This window comes from Pleurodeles waltl, chromosome 8 (assembly GCF_031143425.1).
Source record: "Pleurodeles waltl isolate 20211129_DDA chromosome 8, aPleWal1.hap1.20221129, whole genome shotgun sequence".
NCBI lineage: Eukaryota > Metazoa > Chordata > Amphibia > Caudata > Salamandridae > Pleurodeles > Pleurodeles waltl.
In genome coordinates, this window is record NC_090447.1 from 122892275 (window position 1) to 122913240 (window position 20966).

The 20966-nt window shown below is 42.3% G+C and overlaps 1 protein-coding gene across 2 annotated transcripts in view; it reads right to left on the bottom strand.

Moving 5' to 3' along the window:
• The window catches only part of PAK1 (p21 (RAC1) activated kinase 1), a 296992-nt gene that overhangs the window by 24601 nt on the left and 251425 nt on the right, over nt 1–20966 (bottom strand). For both annotated transcript variants that reach the window (XM_069203912.1, XM_069203913.1), the window contains exon 10: nt 10183–10231. In XM_069203912.1, the coding sequence (XP_069060013.1) occupies nt 10183–10231 (49 nt within the window). The remainder of the gene's footprint in view (nt 1–10182; nt 10232–20966) is intronic.

The window sequence follows — 20966 nt, forward strand, 5'->3', positions numbered from 1 at the left end:
TTTCGTTGGACACACACATGGTTACCATCACCTTCGGACAGTGGGGGAGAGACCAGGGAGCACACAAAGAAATACAGAAAGTATGCGTGTTTTTAAGAAGACCTGGAGAGAAAGATACACTAGGTTAACACGGTCGGACAGAGCGATGAGGCTATAGGGTTGTGTAGGACCCTGCATGTCCCCATTTCCTGTGTGTCGCTGATGGTGTCTGTAACGCTGAGAGTGAATGCTAACATAGCTGGAGGAGGATGAAGCCCTGACAGGTCCAACCGGATGTTGCGGTTACCATAATAATGTACTTACATCTCACCCGAGTAGCTCCAGGCTCTTGTATGAAATATGTGTCCTCCAATGTCTATATTTTGGCAATGAGTTGTTGGAATTACCTGCAGGAAGATACAGCAGGATTCTGGAGGCAGTGGGGAACCATTTCTGGTAGAGAAAGAGGCCTGATGTGAGTAGGAGGGTGACCCTTCCTTCTCAGGGCAGGCCTCTTCCCCTGCTAGGCGATGGAGGTCTAGTTTGGGTCGCTCGCTGTCAAATCCACCAACAAGTGATGTCCGCTCAAGTTGATGGGCAGGAGGACCCAGTGATGATTGTGAGAGAGCTCTGACATGGAGCCAGGTGAAGGGAATTATTAAGTGAGGTCTGTATGGTCCTACGTTTAAGGGCAATGCTGTGGAGACAGTGTTATAAGGACAGCTCTGCGGAGATAGATAAATCTCCTCTACAGTAAACATAACTCTGAAATGACCCCTGGAGCTTCAGGTAGTTACACATTCAACGGTGACAGTCACAGAAGGAGGAGCACTGGTGAGTGTGAACTATGATTTTCCAATTACGGGGACTGTGGCACAGGCTGGTCCACGCCGCTGAACAGGGCCTGGTTGATGTTATATTGCACTGTGGCGGTTTCACACTGCTTCATCTGAATTCAAGTGTCGCATGTGTTTGGCTCATGTGTCCTTCATGAGCCCCGAAACTACTCTATCAAGAGGCACAAGCTACGCCTGCATTGCTTCAGAGGCATGCGCCACATGATGGGCAGGGACCCTGCCGAGTGCACGAGGCCTGACAGAGTTTGATGAAGATCTCAAGCTAACCATTGATTTTTTCAGTGAATCTCCCTCTCTCTATATATATATATATATATATATATATATATATATATACACACATGTATATATGTATACACACAAACACACACACACACTTCTTCAAGGCATGTATATATACGTAAGGAATAGTAAATGTATACTTACCTTCACAGTATTTTGCTAGTCGCTATTTAAGATGGAATATTTTGGAAGCACTATATTTAACTCGGTATTCTCACAAGCAGACATGCTAGGATTTTACTTTTGCTGGAGTTGTGTATTGTTTTATCTGGAAGGGTTTTATTGGTGGATTTTATTGATCTGCCCATATTGTGTTAGTAGGTGGGCCTCATTTATTTATTGTTTGTCTATAAAGCTGGATTCTTTCATTATAGTTGTTTATGTTGCTACTTTAATTGCAATGGCTGGACTTATTATAAGAATTTAGGCGCCCTGAAGCTGATATTGGATTTGCTTTGTGCTTTAATAAAAAGATAAAAAACAGCATTTATTGGCCCACCAGTCAATATTTTGAATAATCCACCAGTTAATCCCAGAATTAACTAACGTCTACTCTCCAAATAGAAACAGACCCATAAGTTGTACAGACAAACAAGCATCTGTGTTAATATTACATATGCAACTCCATGTTATTAATGAAACATAGCTTACACGGTCCATTAGTACCAGCTGGCTTTCAAATAGTATTGATTCCTGCACTATGTTTCAATCAAATATAATTTTGAGACTGACACATTTACAGTACACTCAATGAAGACGCCATGAAAAACCATCATATGAAGTTCCGGTCTATGGACATGCGGAATCACTCAAGACGCGGTGAACTGTTAGACCCACAGATGAACCCATGTGGTTCCTGATGCACCTGAATAATTTACTTGCCATTACAACAAAGCAGGGCACTTACTACACAGGATGGGAACCTACGTATGGGCCACGTCTAGTTTACGTCTCATTATGCAACTATAAAACACATAAATAACAGGTAGATCGTACAATGGCTGTTGAGCTATGAAGGATTAGTCTTTTCCATCAAATGCCAAAAGGGAGCCAATTAAGTGTGAATACATAAAATAAAAAAACATCAGCGGCATGAGTACATGAACTGCCCCAGCACTGGCACTTTGCACCGTTGCGCTACATGGCACCATATTGCACACTTTGCTAATTTTTGTTTTTCCGTGGTCAGTGATGATTTGTTTGATCTCCCTCTACATATTTAATACAAGTACACTGACTTTACAACTGAGAAAAACAAACCATAGTAAAACAGCACACGCTTCCAATAAATAATATGGTGTGAAATAGCATGTGGGTGAAATGTAGCACACCTGGGCAATAAAGGTAATCCACCAAGAGTTACCATTTGCCGTCGTAAAGTGCTACAACGCCTCGTTTGAGGTACTAAGTGCTAAGAGAAGCCTTTGCAGGACAATCCCTAGTAACAAAAGCAGCTAGCAATCTCTCTCTCCCATATACAGTGACATAACCAGAGCCACACACTCCTATGGAGTTCCTGAGTGGAGGGTTTTCCGGTACATGCCAATGGTAAGATCTCTAAGAAAAACTCTGGTGACCATTGGTTCATTCACAATCGCCAGGATGCCAAGTAACTAATTAACGAGAAGCTCAAATCACTAAACCTTCCTGCTAAGGACAGGAGATTCTCGGTCAGAGGGAAGAAACTAGGTTCAGCTCCAGAAAGTCACAGTGCTAGAGCAAGTTGGGTCAACTCGAGCCACCAAGTTCATTAGGCGCCCAGTACTCTTGTGAAACTGGCGGCGAGCTTTGGGAACAAAAAACCAGAGGGTGAGATGGGTAAAATGTCCCTGCTAATGCAGCCTGGTCCCTTGACAGGCGAGGAAGCAAACGGCAGACATTGTGGAATCTTGGGAGATGCAAATGGGTCTACGCACCGAGATAAGGCTGGACATATTTTGGAGAAGCGCCAACTCACAAGGCAAATAAGACAATCTGCTCAACAGATGATTTTAGGTAGTCTCAACTCTGCAAAGATGTCTAGTTAACAAAAGCTTGTTCCTGTTTGGCCTGCGAGCTCTCAGGCCTGAGGAATAGACATCTATGGCATAACAGTAGAGAGAGGTTCTTTAACAACGCTTGACCGCCTATAGTTTCATATATCTAAAACATATACACAAAAATAATCAACAGTTTAGTCTCTGCTTTCGGAGGGAAACTCGAATGCAAGTTAAGGTCTGACTAGCTGAGGTAGCCACAGGTAATGATTCCATCTGGCTTTGAATGAGGTATCTTGCCTCATGTCAATGCATTTACTGTTTCATATGTCAGTGGTGAATCTTAAAGAGTGAGTTAAGGAGCAGGTCTTGTTGTTATTACTTCATTAATACACGGGTAACAGGTCATAATTCTCAGTGTCTGAGGTCATTTTTGCTGCAGCACTGATGAGTACTAATACATCACTCCACAAATTACGCATGGGGTGAAAAATGACCTGGATAACAAATATTATTAATCGAGGAGGTCGCATTTTGTTACCTCCTTTGAGGTGGCTGCAAATACAGTGGTGGAGGCCTGCAGTGGACAGCCAATCCCCATCATAGCATTTGCACTTCAAGTGGGAAACATGTTTTGTAAAAAAGCAACCTGGGAGGAACACATCAGGAGGAGCTCCCTTGAGGCTGTCAACATTATTTCCAAAGGGAAATACGTTCCAAGTGGCAGCTTCCCCTTTGCGAATCACGTACCACCACAACTCAGCGGTCACGAAGAACTGAAAATCAATCGCATGCAGGTGGTACGACAGGCGAAGAGAGTTTCAGTAATCCCCAAGTTGTACTACAAATACGTGAAAAAGCAGGGAGGTAAGCAATGCTTCTCAAGAGACACTGCAATAGGGCTTTGAAAGGGTGAATGAAGTGTTACTTATTTTTTTACTATCTGTCAGTGTTTATACAGCTAGGATTTGTACCACTGCAGAACTGCCACACCAATACGCGAACAAGTCGACAGGTTGTTAAGCAGTATGTCACGTTTCCAACATTTCAAATGCTGTAGAGAGGTTAACAGAAAGTGTGTCTCACTTCACTCTAACCCAACATCTGATATGCTTCATCAATGATGATTAACCTTGTGGTTCCAGTGTTACCATCTGAAATGAAGCCAGACTGGAAGTCATTTAGAAGACCAGCTTCATTCATATACTTGTTTAGTTTTCAGAAAGTGGCATTAGTGTTTAGTAAATTTGCATTTGAAGCAAGTTCTTTGTTTCTCTGGGGCATTACAACCATTTCCATTCAACTGAATGTACGACTCATCTTTCTCTGTTGAAGGAGGAGGTGAATCATCCTTTTGAAGTTTTTACTAAAGTTCTTTCTTGTACTGCTGATCAAGGCTCACTTGGGTTTCGAATAGATCTGCATGAACAGCTTTAAAGAGAGAGATGGAGAACGGGATTACAAAGTGGACGGTCCTGTAAATTTTGATGGTGTCTTCCCCACTTCTGGATCAGCCATCAGTAGGTCGAGAGTGGCTCCCAGACGGGAGAAGATTTAAGTGAGAGCTGGCTTAGTTTTTGGTTTAATAGAAACAACAGCAATGTAATTATGGATGCATCTTTTTTATTATTCCATCGTAGGTGGAAATCCTCCAATAATATGTAACCTTTTCCAGATATTTACCAAATAGATCAGGATATCTAAATTATAATTCAAGCTGACTTGGCCACTCTTTTTGCTAATGGTATCGTTTCATTATTTCTTATAGGCCTACACCTAGCAGTGCAGTCAGCAACCACAAATCTCTACACCAACCTGTAACATGTCACAAATAGGTGGGGCCAAATAAGAAGTCAACGGGAAGGTGCAGTGACTCGCAGCCTCACTTCCTGCGCAAGGCAGCTACGAGCCAACAGCCCAGGAAAGAGACAGTCAGCAGCTAGGATGTTCCTGCATAGCTTGCCACTGTGCACCTCTGCTTAAATATCAAACATGTGCAGTAGAGTACAAACCCTTGTATATGTGGCAAAGTCCCTCTTGGCTTTCTCCATCATTACACCTGCACGGATCCATGAATGTGTACACCGGCACTGTACCCAGCAGCCAACAAAACTATGCACAGCTGACTGGACGTGATGCAGTGTGCACTAAAGCCAAGATAACCGCAAGCCTGCTAGTCACGGCTCACCGGCAGCTCGTCCAGTAGAGCTCAGAGACCCTCTAATCGAGAGGTCACTGACAATGGCCTATGGGCATCCCTTACCTCTACTTTACAGTTATGTCAAATATATTAGACATTCTTTAATACATTATAAAATTCAAAAGGATAAAGAAAATATGTTAACCTGCACATCTGTGGAATAACAGCCTTCCAGATGTTATTGAGCAACTCAATAAGTAAAGATGCAAAGCATATTCAAAGCATACAAACATAACCCAAATATGCTTTGGCCTGAGTAAAATTCATGGTCTGCATCAAGTACCAGATGCCAAAACTAAAAGACAAAAGCCTTTGTTTTTTACCAGCAAATAAAAATATTTAAAGTGAGAGGAGTAAGTAATCGTTATTTTATAGTAAGCGTAATTTTTCGCCAAAGTACATCCTTTTCATGTTGGTCTGCCAAAAGGCAGCTCTGCCTCTAAACATTTGCACTTTTACATAGTTTGTTGCTTAAATGAAAAAAGAATCAGTAAATCAGTGATTAACCATAATGCATACTGTCATATATTATTGATAGGGTTTTGAAATATTTATAGTTAGCATTAAAAGAATGTACTGCATTACATATGAGATGGAAACACATAAGCATAGTTCCGCACAGTTAACAAGAGGGTTAAAAACACAAACTGAAAGAATCCTTCACTCTGCAAAGCACAATCAAAACTGATCATTCCTAGAATTGGTACATAGGTGAGAATAAATATGATGGATGTTTTTAATAATCTCTCTCTCCTTAGCACAAGTGAGAAAATTATTTTAAAAAATCTGCCGCAGAAGAATTCAAGGTTTTGGCCGCCAGCCGGACTGAGTAATAAGACACCATTGTCTGGACCTTTGAGACTGAGCAGGCAGTTCCATCTACACTGCTCTATCTCAGAGTTGTTCAACACTGGTCACAAGGCCAGATCAACTAGCTTTATAAAGCATTCCTGCTCAGACTCACAGGGGCCTATGCACAAACTACTATTTGTACTACGTTAAACATACTACACAGAGCTCTTCATAAACTTCTATGCGGAGGTTACGCCTCGGCCTCTCCGATCTTTTTCTGTGCAGAGATCTCTGCCCGACTGTGGAGTCCCTGCACACGCAAGTATATATTTTAGTAGTAAATGTGGGAGGGACAGAGAGGAGTGGATGGATTATGACTAAGTGAAGGGAATTAGGGTGGGTAAAGGAGCAGTTTAGGGAGTAATATACACTCACATACAAGAAAGTAAGCCCATTGATAGTAACAAACTGTCCTTCTAAAATTACGACAGCCAAACTGTAGCAATTTACTCCAGCTCTTAGCTGAAGTAAGTCCAGCTCCAAACAAACCTTCAACAGCTTCGAGACAACTAGTAAATCCACACTGTATTCACAAATAACAATTCTGTTTTTATTTCTTCTTCTAATAAAATAATCCACACAATTCCAATTCACATCCCAATGCCTACACGTGTTTTGTTAAAGCTGCATGAGTTGCAGCTGACTTCTTCAGGGTTAGCAATTACTTGTAAGATGCCAAATATCAATGCAAATTTCTTTGGTCCCAGTATCCATGTTAGCACTGTATCCCGAGTACAAAATATATATGCCTGTATCAGTTATTGTCAATGTGGGAGAGTGCTCCCTTCTTAGCCTGGCGTCTTTCCGTTAAACAATTGTGTTGAAGTCCAGCTCCACATTTGGCCAGCCACTGTCTGGTACTGCAAAACCCTCTGATAGAAATCAATGGACATAGAGACTTACAAAAAGTAGTTAAAATATAAATAAATATTTAATGTAAAATATATGTACAAAATACTACATATTTATTATTTAATTATAACATATCTTAAACACCTTTTTTGAATTTATAAACCAATTAACATCAAAATTCAATAACATATGAGTACATTATTTTGAACTATTTCTATAACCCCTTCAATTATTAATGCATAAGAAAAACTTTTTTTTAAGCTTAGGTGTGAATTTATCTTTTAATTTCAATTTAGGCAAAATATTTTTTTGATATGTTTAAATTAACAATTTGAGGTGAACAGTGCTGTAGCATTTGTTTTTTTTTCAACATTTAAAATAAATACATCATGTTAATCTACATTAATATTTAACATAAAATTATGTAAATATGTTTACAAGTGTTTTCTACGTTTAATAAACTTTATTATAGGGAAATCTGCATTCACATGGTAAAATACAGAGAACATTTTAATAAAATAAATGTTCTCAAATTTTAATTAAAATATAATTTCCAACCAAAAGTTTAAAAAAAATAATGCACTAATAATTATTAAAAAGGGTCTATATGATTAATTATAAGTAATTTCATTCTATTTTAGTAAAATGTAACATTATATTAATAATTCAATGTACAAATCATAATTAAATTAGAATATTTTTATATTTTGTATATTAAGCTTTATTTATATTTTTTAATATTTTAAACAATTGGGATTTTATTTTAAGTTCCTACCTTCATTGATTTCATTGGGAGGGTGCTGCAGTATCAATGGTTGGCAACCTGTTGTGCTGGACTTACTACTGTTTCTTTTTCAACAGTAGTAACTTAGGCTTGTGAGTTTGGTTGGAGATGTGAAAGTCTACACTCTTCATTAACTTTACAGTTGAATTTTGTGAATAACTCAAAGTGGTAAATTTACTCAAAAGTCTAAGTACAAATTACACATGTAAATTAGTAACAAGTGTATGTTATGTTTGTGTATAGCCCCCACAGTATGTAACCTTTTTTCCTCTGGAAACAGGAAAATCGTGCATGGCTATGTACCCATTAACCAAAGTTTTGATACCCCTTACTCTTTCCAGATATCTTTTTCAAATACCATAAAGAAGGAACATAGAGAAAGGGGGCTTGCAGACCTCTGAAAGTAATGTGAGGGTTTCTCTACCATGTTTTCTTTCAATTATAAGCAGAATAATAGTTCTAAAACCCATCTCCTGCTATCATAAAACTATTGTTAGAGCCATAGTAAGTGTGCGGAACTGAAAATGGGATTTGTGCAACATGATGAAATTGAGAATCCCAAAAGAAATATGTGGTGGATAATTATAGGGCGCCCAGATTAAAATGCACACCTGCACAAATATGGAGTTATCTATGGGTGTTGTATTTTTTTGTTTGTAAGGCAACCTTTCATTGAAACAACCTGCCACTGTGATTCCTAAGGTATCGCAAATGAATGCATATTTAATTACAATATTTTATTTCAACAGATATAAGGGCGGAATCTCACCCAAAATATTAAGGTTGACTACACGGTGGAGTAGAATGAAGGGCTCTTACACTGGGGTGCTCTAAAGCAGGATGAAAGAATGCAACTAAAATAACTTTTTGACAAATTACAGAAGAACAGATGTAGTGTCTACGTAGTAGAAAAACAACAACACTTCATGTATACATCATGAATATTCTTTCCAGCCAGATGGTACTCTTATCATGTTATTATCTAAATCAATCTTAGGCTTTTGTTCGACCGGGGTTTGTGGTTTTGTGTAAGAAAATCAGGTGATGCACTAGCTGAGTGGCGGTCATAGGTTTCATGCACGAGACGTAGGAGGATTAATATGGGCAGATCTAAAGCATCTACGTGGAGCCACTTAGCCCTGCATTTTAAGCTTTTAACATGCTTGGGGTAAACATGCTGGGGGTAAATTACTGTGAACTGTAAACTGAACTTGGCCTTACCTAATATACTTTAATATTCCTATAACCATCAATTGTACTCTATGTTATATTTGATGAAATAGTAGTAGCAAAGTGTATTTTTTATTTTGTGCAATATAGTATTTGAGTAGGATCTGGAATACAGATGTTTTGTTGGGTCTGCAGGAAAAAGGATTGAACCAGTGTTAATGAACATCTTAATGAGCATGGACCTAGGGAATATCCAACCCTAATGCACAGAAATTAATACTTTTTCTTACAACTGCTTACATAGTTATAATTGGCTAACACAGATCTGCAGGTTACTCACCTTCTGTACCTTACACATTTCCAGTAGAACTGAAATAACAGCCCCTAGTTTTAGAGCAAGGGAGGGAACAAGGGGGTGGAGGGATGCCCTTCGGAGGACACAAACAGAAGCACAGGTACCAAGCAGGGTGAGACCTTTGATACAAGTGGTACTATAAGGCTACCCTTGTGGGTTCCTCCACGGGACACATATCTCACTAATTTAGGGATTACTCTAAAAAGACTTGAAATGGCGAGTATATTCAGCACATGAATAATTATCATATGACTGCAGGGTGATGTATAAGTGCAATAACTATACAGAACTATAGATCCTGGCCCTGTAGAAAGCAAGGGACCCCGATTGGGGCTTTGTTTGCAGCTCAAACTTGTTGACCAATATGATGCCAAAGGAAAAATGCTCTATTCATCCTTAAACTGTTTTTAATCAGTTCTTTGGCCACCCTATAGTAAAGGAATATATTTGAGATGGAGACCGGGATTTTTTTTTTTATCTCTCACTGTGAATCTCCTACCCCATTTCACTCCAGAAAATGACTCCATGCATATCAGGGAGCCAATTTGTCAATGTAACCATTTCTGACGAATGTGGGAAGCTCCATAATGAATCATAACACCTAAGTTGGTGTGTGAGGGCTTGCAATACATTTCTTTTAAACTCTGAAGGTATGTCTACATGCACATACTGGTGCAGGAGGGACTCCAACAAATTGAGTAATTCCCATCTGGAACCCAAAAGTAAGAGTCGTAAATGTTTTTTGTGATTAGCTGACCAAAATAACTACCTATTTGAGATTCATATGAAATAAATACATCTTCAATTAGTTGAACAAAAACAACTACATATTTGAAATACATATGAAACAAATATATCTTCAAAGACAAGCTTACCTCTTGTCCTGTAGCTATATCCATTGCAGTGTAAACTGTTCCAGAAGCCCTGCATGCCAACCAAAGAGAGAAAAAAGAGATGAGGCAACGCAACTCAAAATTATATGATAACAGAAGCACATACAGTAATTCTAGCAACGGTTCCAAGTGCATAAACGCATTAAATACAGTGTTAAGTTGATAAAGACTTGCTACAAAACTCTATTATAAAGCACTGGATGCTATCAATGAAGGACGAATTATCAGCAAATTATATAAAACAGGCCCACCAGTTCTTGTAGAATATCCATATAAGATTTTGTTTTCTAGCTGGTGGTCCCATATAACGCACACAGTATGCTTTATATAGGACCACACTGTTCATCCCACATTCAAGTTACTATTTCTCAAGACTCAACTTATAGAACTGGGAACCCAACATGGATTGGGTGCCGTGAAGCAGAAAAGGCTGTTTACAAAGTAGTGGCTGCTCTAAGAAATGGGTAAAGATCTGGGTTGGCTGGCGAAAGCACAGAGGCTACTAACCACAGGGGGATCAATGTAAGAGGCAGGTAGGGTCACATTTCAATGTTTCTACCTCTACTGGTGTGGATGTCCACACAAGGGTGCTTTGGGAACCCACCATACATGTCAAATATTGCTGGTACGCATGTGATTTTCTCTGCACATTTTCTGACCTATACTGTGCAAATGATGCATCAGTGTGTCGACTGCTTACTGAGCATTGTGTAGTAAAAATAAACTTTAAAAAAAGAACCTATGGACTTCCGTATTTTTATGCTGTAGTTTTTTTGCTTTCAGCGTAATATAAACCCCCATGTTCGCTCTCGAGTTACTTCGCCCGATTTCTATGTCATATGGCAAGTCAGTACGTTTACTTCTCATACCTGGCCATCACTGCCTTCGACACTGTACCTGGTTATCACTGCCTTCTAGCGTTATCGCTGATTGTTGCTACCTTTTATGTTGTACCTGGATGTCACTGCCTTCAGTGTTATCTTTGTATGACTGATGGCTTGGTGTTGTGGCACAGCACCTTCTTTTTAAGTTAAACTGGCCGGTAAGTCTTGGCATGCGTTTCCAACGGTGCTCCCTCGTTGGGCCTTCAACTTCTCCCCATGGCCTCCTACGGACTGGAGTGGTGCTTGCACTCCACATATGCCAACAGCAGGCTTCTTTGTTTTGGCTTGGGCGCATGAGGCACGCACAAGAAGTTTGCTATTTCCTGGAAACCCTAAGAGAGAGCACTTCTGTTTCTTCGGGGCACGTATCCCCTACTCGTCACCACTTTTGTGCTCCCCAGCGTGGTAGCGTGCACAAGAAAACACCACACACAGAGCTCATAGATAACGTCTTTACTCATTAGGGTAGAACATTTAACTGAGTTCTCAGAATCCCAAGATCACACCTTGACACCTCCCTTGATCGATAAAAGTCACCCTTGTCACAGGGTCCTAACACGTACAGTTCTAACACACTACAGGAACCACCTCCATGCTAACACACCCTTTATCAAGGTTTTCTCTGTCCCTGGATACATTGTAGAGTATTAGTGACTGCAATCACTAGAGCAGTGACATTTTATTCCAGTTCTATCGATTAAATCTGCACCAGCAGTGTGAGAACCAGAGTTCCCATTTAATCAAGATCACCATGTGAACACTGAGAATAACTCAAAGAGGTTAGGGTAACCACGGATTACTACAAATTCCATATATTGTTTCCATGAAATTAGGCCACTTTCACCTCTCATGACCATGTCATTATTCAATTTATGGCCATAAATGTATGTGGGGAGGCGGTAAGTGGATGATGTCCCACAGAGCCCTAGGAATATAACTGGGATTTGGATGATAACAGTAGATCCACTATTATAGCCACTCCCAGTCAACAAGAGCCATGTGGATCAAATTTGATCGCAAAGTCTCAGACCCTACAAGACACCAACCAATCAGGATGCTGGAAAAATGCATTTTGAGCCCATGAGCCCACAAACAAGAGATCAACCCTTGCTAAGCAAATTTACACAAAACCACACAAATGCACCTGTTCTGAAAAATTCAGTCAGAAACCAAACTTGGCATAATCTATTAAGTGATTAGGCTGTAGATGAGGGTGAATATAAATTTTGGGATTTCTTTTGTATACCCTCTACCTCCACAAAAAAAAGTGTTTTTTTCCAGAGAAATGTTTGGACCCTTGGACCAATCTGCATTAAACGTAGGGATTAAACTATAGAGTTAGATGATTAACTGAACATCAATGTTTGTGCAGAGATGATGAATGCCTCATAAGTTACTAACAAAGCAAAAAAGGGCATTTCCTTTGTAAAGTTCAACCTAAATATAACTATGGAGGCACTAACAGTTATTGTCCTATGGGGCAGAGTTATTTTGCCTATCTGAGATTTAGCACCAGTGGGTGTTGGACAAGAGGACACCCTTGTGATAGGTCACTTGAGCTATCACACCTTCTCACTCAGATACATTATAAACTTCAATCATCTTTTCTTGGCTTGACCTACTCTAAATGTACATCTCAGTCAGCCTCTGGTCTCCAGATTAGGTGAAATATCTTAATGCTTTTCCCTCATAAACCATCATAACCTCAGCTCCTTTCAAGAATGGCACGTGATGGAGTTCCTATCTGCAACCCTGCATTAACCCTTAACAAGGTTTAGGAAATGCCGCAAGTCAAGATTGAGACTTTAACTACTGACATTCATTCTTCTCACAATCAATCTGGTACTGCTAACCTAGCCCTGATTCTTTCCTGTACTCATTCTACTCCATTGTCCTTAAATTAACACCAAAAATATTTAATTTAGCTTGTCCAGTATGGCAGAGATGCTGGTATTAATACAGGGCTTTCTACCAATACAGGAGTCGTTGTTCTAGAGTGCTAGGTATAAGGATGAATGTAACTGAATGCTGTTTTATTTCTCAATCCACATTCATCGCATCTTTCTAATGGGTTTCATTGATTGAGATCATCCTTGAATCGCAATCATTCACAGAACATTTTAACGCCAACATGCCTCCACCTCTTTGGGTCACTTTGCTTGTTAAGGGGGGGGGGGGGGAGACCCTTACCCAAGCAGCAACCACAATTTTTGTCAGAAGGAAATCCCAAACTAACCTGTGCTTACACTTCATGTAGCTTGGCATAAAAGCGGTCAGGCTTAACTTACAGGCAACATGTAAATTATTTATGCAGCAATTCAAACAGTAATAAAGTGAAAACACGACCCAAGAAAAATCCCACATCAATTCAGAAAAAGAAGAGTAAAATGTAATAAATTATTTGAAACAAACACAACAAAATTCCAATTTGTAGAACCAGAGATAAGCAATTTTAAAGATTTAGATGAAACTAGTGCCTAGAAGCACAGAGTGCCAACTCTGGTTATCTGGTTGCACCGGACTGGGACAAAGTCACAAGTTACCTACCACTATGAAGCTTGGACTGGATACAGGAACTAAGTTACTTCCACTGAACACAGTACCTTAAATGGTTTGCAGGGCATTACAAGATGCGTCGAGGATGAGTCGTACAGTGGAGGTTCCGATGGGCGGCAATGAGAGGTCGTGCGGCGAGGATGCATCATGCAGCAGTGATTCCAGCAAAGTGTGGGGCTGTGATGCGAGGTCCAGCATTGAGCATTAGTCGCAAAGCAGCGGTTCAGAGGAGTTGCGGGCTGCAATGCGAGGCCCTGCATTGAGGAGGTGTTGCGCAGGGGTGGTTCTGAAGATCTGCGGTTTCTGACTTTGGGGATGCATCATACAGTGGCAGTTCCAATGTGGAGCAGTGAGGCAATGGGTCATGCCTGCGTCAGTTCTGCTTGGTCCACAGCTCGGCTGGCACAGCACCTTCAGGGCCATTTCCAAGGGTCTATGACTGGGGTGGCACCACTTGGGGGGCAAGACACAGCAGACAGAGTCCAGGTGCTGGGTTTAAGGTGGTTGAAGCCTTTTGTGTCACTGAGGCTCAGATCAGGAGACCAGCCAACAAGCCCCTGAAGTTACTCTGGTTGTCCCGAGTCAAGATGCAGGTCCAGTTCGTTTCACTCAGGCAGCAGAGTAGAAGTCCTCCTTTCAGCAGGGCAGTGCAGCTGTCCTTCTGGGTCTTCCACAGGTCCAGAAGTGTACTGAAGCATTGGGTCTAAGGGTCCACTATTTATCCTTGGTGCCTGCTTTGAAGTAGGAAAAGTTTCTAGAATATTCCACCCCCCAAAGGTGCTTGGAATTTCCAGACTCCCTGCCCTAGCTTATCTAGGGGCAGAAAAGACTAGGGTCAAATCCTTTCTGGGCATGTTGAGACAGAGGCTTTGTGATTTGCAAGTGTGGAAGGTGAGAGCTCAAGTCAGAGATAATTCATCCTGGCAACACCTACTCCCTCTTTGTCTCAAAGTCTGGGAGCAATACACAAACAGCACCTGCCAGCTACACCTATTCATGTGACCCAGGATACAGGCTGCAGGTACAAAATGCTGAAGACAAGAAAATGCTAACTTTCTAAAGGGGGCATTTTGATAACTGTGACCTAAAATCTGACTTCACCTTTAAAGTGGGTGTTAATGAAAATGTCACTTACCCAGTGTACATCTGTTCGTGGCATCAGTCGCAGTAGATTCGCATGTTTTGCAATAGCTCGCCATCTGGTGTTGGGCCGGAGTGTTACAAGTTGTTTTTCTTCGAAGAAGTCTTTGGAGTCACGGGACCGAGTGACTCCTCCTTTTGTCTCCATTGCGCATGGGCGTCGACTCCATCTTCGATTGTTTTTCCCCGCAGAGGGTGAGGTAGGAGTTGAATTGTAGTAATAGTGCCCATGCAATGGAGTGACTAAGTATGCACCTATTTAAGGTTGAGATGATACATATATAAATAATTGAAGGTAACTTCCAAACTGCTACAGGCTCCCGGGGAGGCGGGTGGGCACATGCGAATCTACTGCGACTGATGCCACAAACAGATGGACACTGGGTAAGTGACATTTTCAGTTCGATGGCATCTGTCGCTGTAGATACGCATGTTCTGCATAGACTAGTAAGCAGTTATCTCCCCAAAAGCGGTGGATCAGCCTGTAGGAGTGGAAGTAGTCTGAAATAATGTTCTTAATACGGCTTGACCTACTGTGGCTTGTTGTGCGGATAACACGTCTACACAGTAGTGCTTGGTGAATGTGTGAGGCGTAGACCATGTGGCTGCCTTACATATTTCTTGCATTGGGATGTTTCCTAGAAAGGCCATGGTAGCACCTTTCTTTCTGGTTGAGTGTGCCCTTGGTGTAATGGGCAGCTGTCGTTTAGCTTTAAGGTAGCAGATTTGGATGCATTTAACTATCCATCTGGCTATACCTTGTTTTGATATTGGGTTTCCTGCATGAGGTTTTTGAAATGCAATAAATAGTTGTTTAGTCTTTCTGATGTTTTTTGTTCTGTCAATGTAATACATCAATGCTCTTTTGACATCTAATGTATGTAGTGCCCTTTCAGCTACGGAATCTGACTGTGGAAAGAACACTGGAAGTTCCACTGTTTGATTTAGATGGAACGGTGAAATAACTTTTGCCAATAATTTAGGATTGGTCCTTAGGACGACCTTATTCTTGTGTAGTTGTATAAAAGGTTCCTGTATTGTAAACGCCTGAATCTCGCTTACTCTTCTTAGGGAAGTAATGGCGATGAGAAATGCCACCTTCCAGGTTAGGAACTGTATGTCGCAGGAGTGCATGGGTTCAAAAGGTGGACCCATAAGTCTAGTTAGGACAACATTTAGGTTCCATGAAGGAACAGGTGGTGTTCTTGGTGGTATAATTCTCCTAAGGCCCTCCATGAATGCTTTAATGACTGGTATCTTATATAGGGAAGTTGAATAGGTAGTCTGCAGGTATGCAGATATTGCTGCAAGGTGTATTTTAATGGAAGAGAAAGCCAGGTTAGATTTTTGTAAGTGAAGCAAGTAACCCACTACATGTTCTGGAGTTGTGTGTAATGGTTGTATTTGATTAATATGGCAGTAGCAAACAAACCTCTTCCATTTACTTGCATAGCAGTGCCTGGTGGATGGCCTTCTGGCTTGTTTTATGACTTCCATACATTCTTGGGTAAGTTGTAAGTGCCCGAATTCTAGGATTTCAGGAGCCAGATTGCTAGATTCAGCGATGCTGGATCTGGGTGTCTGATCTTTTGGTTGTGCTGTGTCAACAGATCTGGCCTGTTGGGCAATTTGATGCAGGGTACTACTGATAGGTCTAGCAGCGTTGTGTACCAGGGTTGCCTTGCCCAAGTTGGTGCTATTAATATGAGTTTGAGTTTGTTTTGACTGAGTTTGTTTACCAGGTAAGGAAGGAGAGGGAGAGGAGGAAAAGCGTAAGCAAATATCCCTGACCAGTTCATCCATAGGGCATTGCCTTGGGATTGTTTGTGTGGGTATCTGGATGCGAAGTTTTGGCATTTTGCGTTCTCCCTTGTCGCAAACAAGTCTATCTGAGGTGTTCCCCAGAGTTTGAAATAAGTGTTCAGAATTTGGGGGTGAATTTCCCATTCGTGGACCTGTTGGTGATCTCGAGAGAGATTGTCTGCGAGTTGATTTTGGATCCCTGGTATAAATTGTGCTATTAGGCGAATTTGGTTGTGAATTGCCCAACGCCAAATCTTTTGTGCTAGCAGGCTTAACTGCGTGGAGTGCGTCCCCCCCTGCTTGTTTAGATAATACATTGTTGTCATGTTGTCTGTTTTGACGAGAATGTATTTGTGAACTATTATTGGTTGGAAAGCTTTTAGTGCTTGAAAAACTGCTAGAAGTTCTAGGTGATTTATATGCAGTTTTGTTTGATGTACGTTCCATTGTCCTTGTATGCTGTGTTGATCGAGGTGTGCTCCCCACCCTGTCATGGAAGCATCTGTTGTTATTACGTATTGTGGCACTGGGTCTTGGAAAGGCCGCCCTTTGTTTAAATTTATGTTGTTCCACCACAGAAGCGAGAGGTAAGTTTGGCAGTCTATTAACACCAGATCTAGAAGGTGACCCTGTGCTTGTGACCATTGTGCTGCTAGGCACTGTTGTAAGGGCCTCATGTGCAGTCTTGCGTTTGGGACAATGGCTATGCATGAAGACATCATGCCTAGGAGTTGTAGTACCATCTTTGCGTGTATCCTTTGTGTTGGATACATGCGTTGTATGATGGTGTTGAAATTTTGAATTCTTTGTGGACTTGGAGTGGCTACCCCTTTTGATGTGTCTATTATGGCTCCCAGGTATTGTTGTACCTTGCGCGGCAGAATTTTGGATTTTGTGAAATTGACGGTGAACCCTAGTTTGAAAAGGGTTTGTATGATATGATTTGTGTGATTTGAGCACTGTATTAACGAATGGGCCTTGATTAGCCAGTCGTCTAGATATGGGAACACATGTATTTGCTGCCTTCTTATGTGTGCAGCGACTACCGCTAGACATTTGGTAAAGACTCTTGGTGCGGTTGTTAATCCGAAAGGCAGTACCTTGAATTGGTAATGTATTCCCTTGAATACAAACCTTAGGTATTTCCTGTGCGATGGGTGTATTGGTATATGGAAATAAGCATCCTTGAGGTCTAAAGTTGCCATGTAGTCGTGTAGTTTTAGCAATGGCAATACTTCTTGTAGTGTGACCATGTGAAAGTGGTCTGATTTGATGAAAGTGTTCACTACTCTGAGGTCTAGGATTGGTCTCAGCGTTTTGTCCTTCTTTGGTATCAGAAAGTACAGTGAGTAAACTCCTGTGTTTATTTGTGTGTTTGGCACTAATTCGATTGCATTCTTTTGCAATAGTGCCTGCACTTCTATCTCCGGGAGATTGGAATGGTGTGTTGTCAAATTTTGTGCTTTTGGTGGTATGTTTGGAGGGAATTGTAGAAATTCTATGCAATAACCATGTTGGATAATTGCTAGAACCCAAGTGTCTGTAGTGATTTCCTCCCATGCTTTGTAATAATGACTTATTCTTCCCCCCACTGGTGTTGTGTGGAGGGGGTGAGTGACATGTGAGTCACTGTTTAGTAGTAGGGGTTTTGGGGCTCTGAAATCTTCCTCTATTTCTAGGGAATTGCCCTCCTCTATATTGTCCCCGAAAACCTCCTCTATACTGTCCCTGGTAACTGGCGGTGTTGCTTGTGAGGTGCTGGCTTGTGTGCTCTGACCCCGAAACCCCCCTCGAAAGGGTGTTTTACGGAATGTGCTGTAATTCCCTCTGCTCTGCGGGGAGTAGAGTGCGCCCATGGCTTTGGCAGTGTCCGTATCTTTTTTGAGTTTCTCAATCGCTGTGTCCACTTCTGGACCGAACAGTTCTTTTTCATTAAAAGGCATATTGAGAACTGCTTGTTGAATCTCTGGTTTAAATCCAGACGTTGGGAGCCATGCATGCCTTCTGATAGTTACAGATGTATTAATTGTCCGTGCAGCTGTATCTGCAGCGTCCATGGAGGAGCGGATCTGGTTGTTGGAAATGGTCTGTCCCTCCTCAACCACTTGTTTTGCCCTATTTTGTAAGTCCTTGGGCAGATGTTCAATGAGATGTTGCATCTCGTCCCAGTGGGCTCTGTCATAGCGCGCAAGTAGTGCCTGGGAGTTCGCGATGCGCCACTGGTTTGCAGCTTGTGCTGCGACTCTTTTACCAGCTGCATCGAACTTGCGGCTTTCTTTATCTGGGGGTGGTGCATCTCCAGATGTGTGAGAGTTGGCCCTTTTCCTAGCTGCTCCTACAACGACAGAGTCTGGTGGCAGCTGTGTAGTGATGAAAACCAGGTCTGTAGGAGGCGCCTTATACTTTTTTTCCACCCTTGGTGTGATTGCCCTACTTTTGACCGGCTCCTTAAAGATTTCTTTCGCGTGCCGGAGCATACCAGGGAGCATAGGCAGGCTTTGGTATGAGCTGTGGGTGGAGGAGAGTGTGTTGAATAAAAAATCATCCTCGACCTGTTCTGAGTGGAGGCTTACGTTGTGAAATTGTGCTGCTCTAGCCACCACTTGAGAATACGCGGTGCTGTCTTCTGGTGGAGATGGCTTTGTAGGGTATGCCTCCGGACTGTTATCTGACACTGGGGCGTCGTATAGGTCCCATGCGTCTTGATCTTGGTCACCCTGGCTTATGGTGGTGTGAGCTGGGGAGTGTGATGGAGTTCGTGCTGGTGAGACGTTAATCACTGGCGGAGGAGAGGGTGGTGGGGTAACTCTTTTCACCACTTTTGGTTGTGGTGTCTGTTCAGTTTGGAACTCCAACCTTCTCTTTCTTCTAATGGGGGGAAGGGTGCTTATTTTTCCTGTCCCCTGCTGTATGAAGATACGCTTTTGCGTATGGTCCACATCAGTTGCTTGTAGCTCTACCTCAAACCTATGCTTTTGCATTTGGGAGGTTAGCGAGTGCTCTTCTGTATAAGAGCCTGAAGCTGGGTCGCTTGCAGTTTGTTTCGGCACCGAAACCCTGTCTGCGTGTTTTTTCGGCTCCGAGGTGACTTTTTTCTTTTTCGGGGCCGAAACCTCTCGGCGTCGATCTTCTTCGGTGCCGCTGTCTCGGCGTCGAGCCGTGTCCACACCGGCATCTCGGTGTCGAGGCTTGTCTCCAGCACTTTCTCGGTCCCGAGAAGGCTGCGTGCCGGTGTCTCGACCGGAGTCGGACGATCTCGGCACTGTTTGGGCCTTTTTCGGTGCCGACGGTCGGTCACCGAATTTATGGGTGGAGCCATGGCCTGATGGCAGTGGCGTCCCCTGGGCCTTGTAAATCTTTCTCTGTGTGGTTTTCAACGTCTTACTCACGGTTTGTGTATCGTCGAATCCTTCGGAGTCCGATTCTTGGTTCGAGAAGGTACCTTCCTCTTCCTGCTCCTCGAACTCTCGGTGGGCTGTCGGCGTGGACGCCATCGGAAGTCTTCTGGCTCGACGGTCTCGGAGTGTCTTTCGGGACCGGAACGCACGACAGGCCTCACAGGTGTCTTCACTGTGCTCAGGTGACAGGCACAGGTTACAGACCAAGTGTTGGTCTGTATAGGGGTATTTATTGTGGCATTTGGGGCAGAAACGGAACGGGGTCCGTTCCATTGGCGTTCTTCAGCACGCGGTCGGGCCGACCAGGCCCCGACGGGGGATCGAAAAAACTACCCCGAAGGGCACCGGAGCTCTTCGATCTTCGATGCGGTGTTGAATCTAAGTACGCCGATCCCGAACGCAACAATACCGACGAAAATCTTCCGAAATTAGCTAATTTTCCGTTCCGAAACTCGGAGCGACAGGAACACGTCCGAACCCGATGGCGGAAAAAAAACAATCGAAGATGGAGTCGACGCCCATGCGCAATGGAGACAAAAGGAGGAGTCACTCGGTCCCGTGACTCCAAAGACTTCTTCGAAGAAAAACAACTTGTAACACTCCGGCCCAACACCAGATGGCGAGCTATTGCAAAACATGCGTATCTACAGCGACAGATGCCATCGAACATTACAATTCTTTAGACACCAAACACAACATTCCTATCTGCTCCCAATTAGAAGTTATAACTTATTATAAGTAATCGAATGGGAGAGTAGGACTTGCAATAGTGAAAAAAACAAATGTAAGAGGTTTTCACTACCATGTAATGTAAAAGTTCAAAGTACCTGTCCAAAACTTAAATACCCTGCACACTGCCTTATAGGCTGTTTAGGGCCTACCCTAGGGGTCACGGGTGACATAAGTGTTAAAGAGGATGATGTAGGCCTGGAAAAAGATTTGCTTTGCCAGGTCGAAATGGCAATTTAAAAATGCACACACAGGC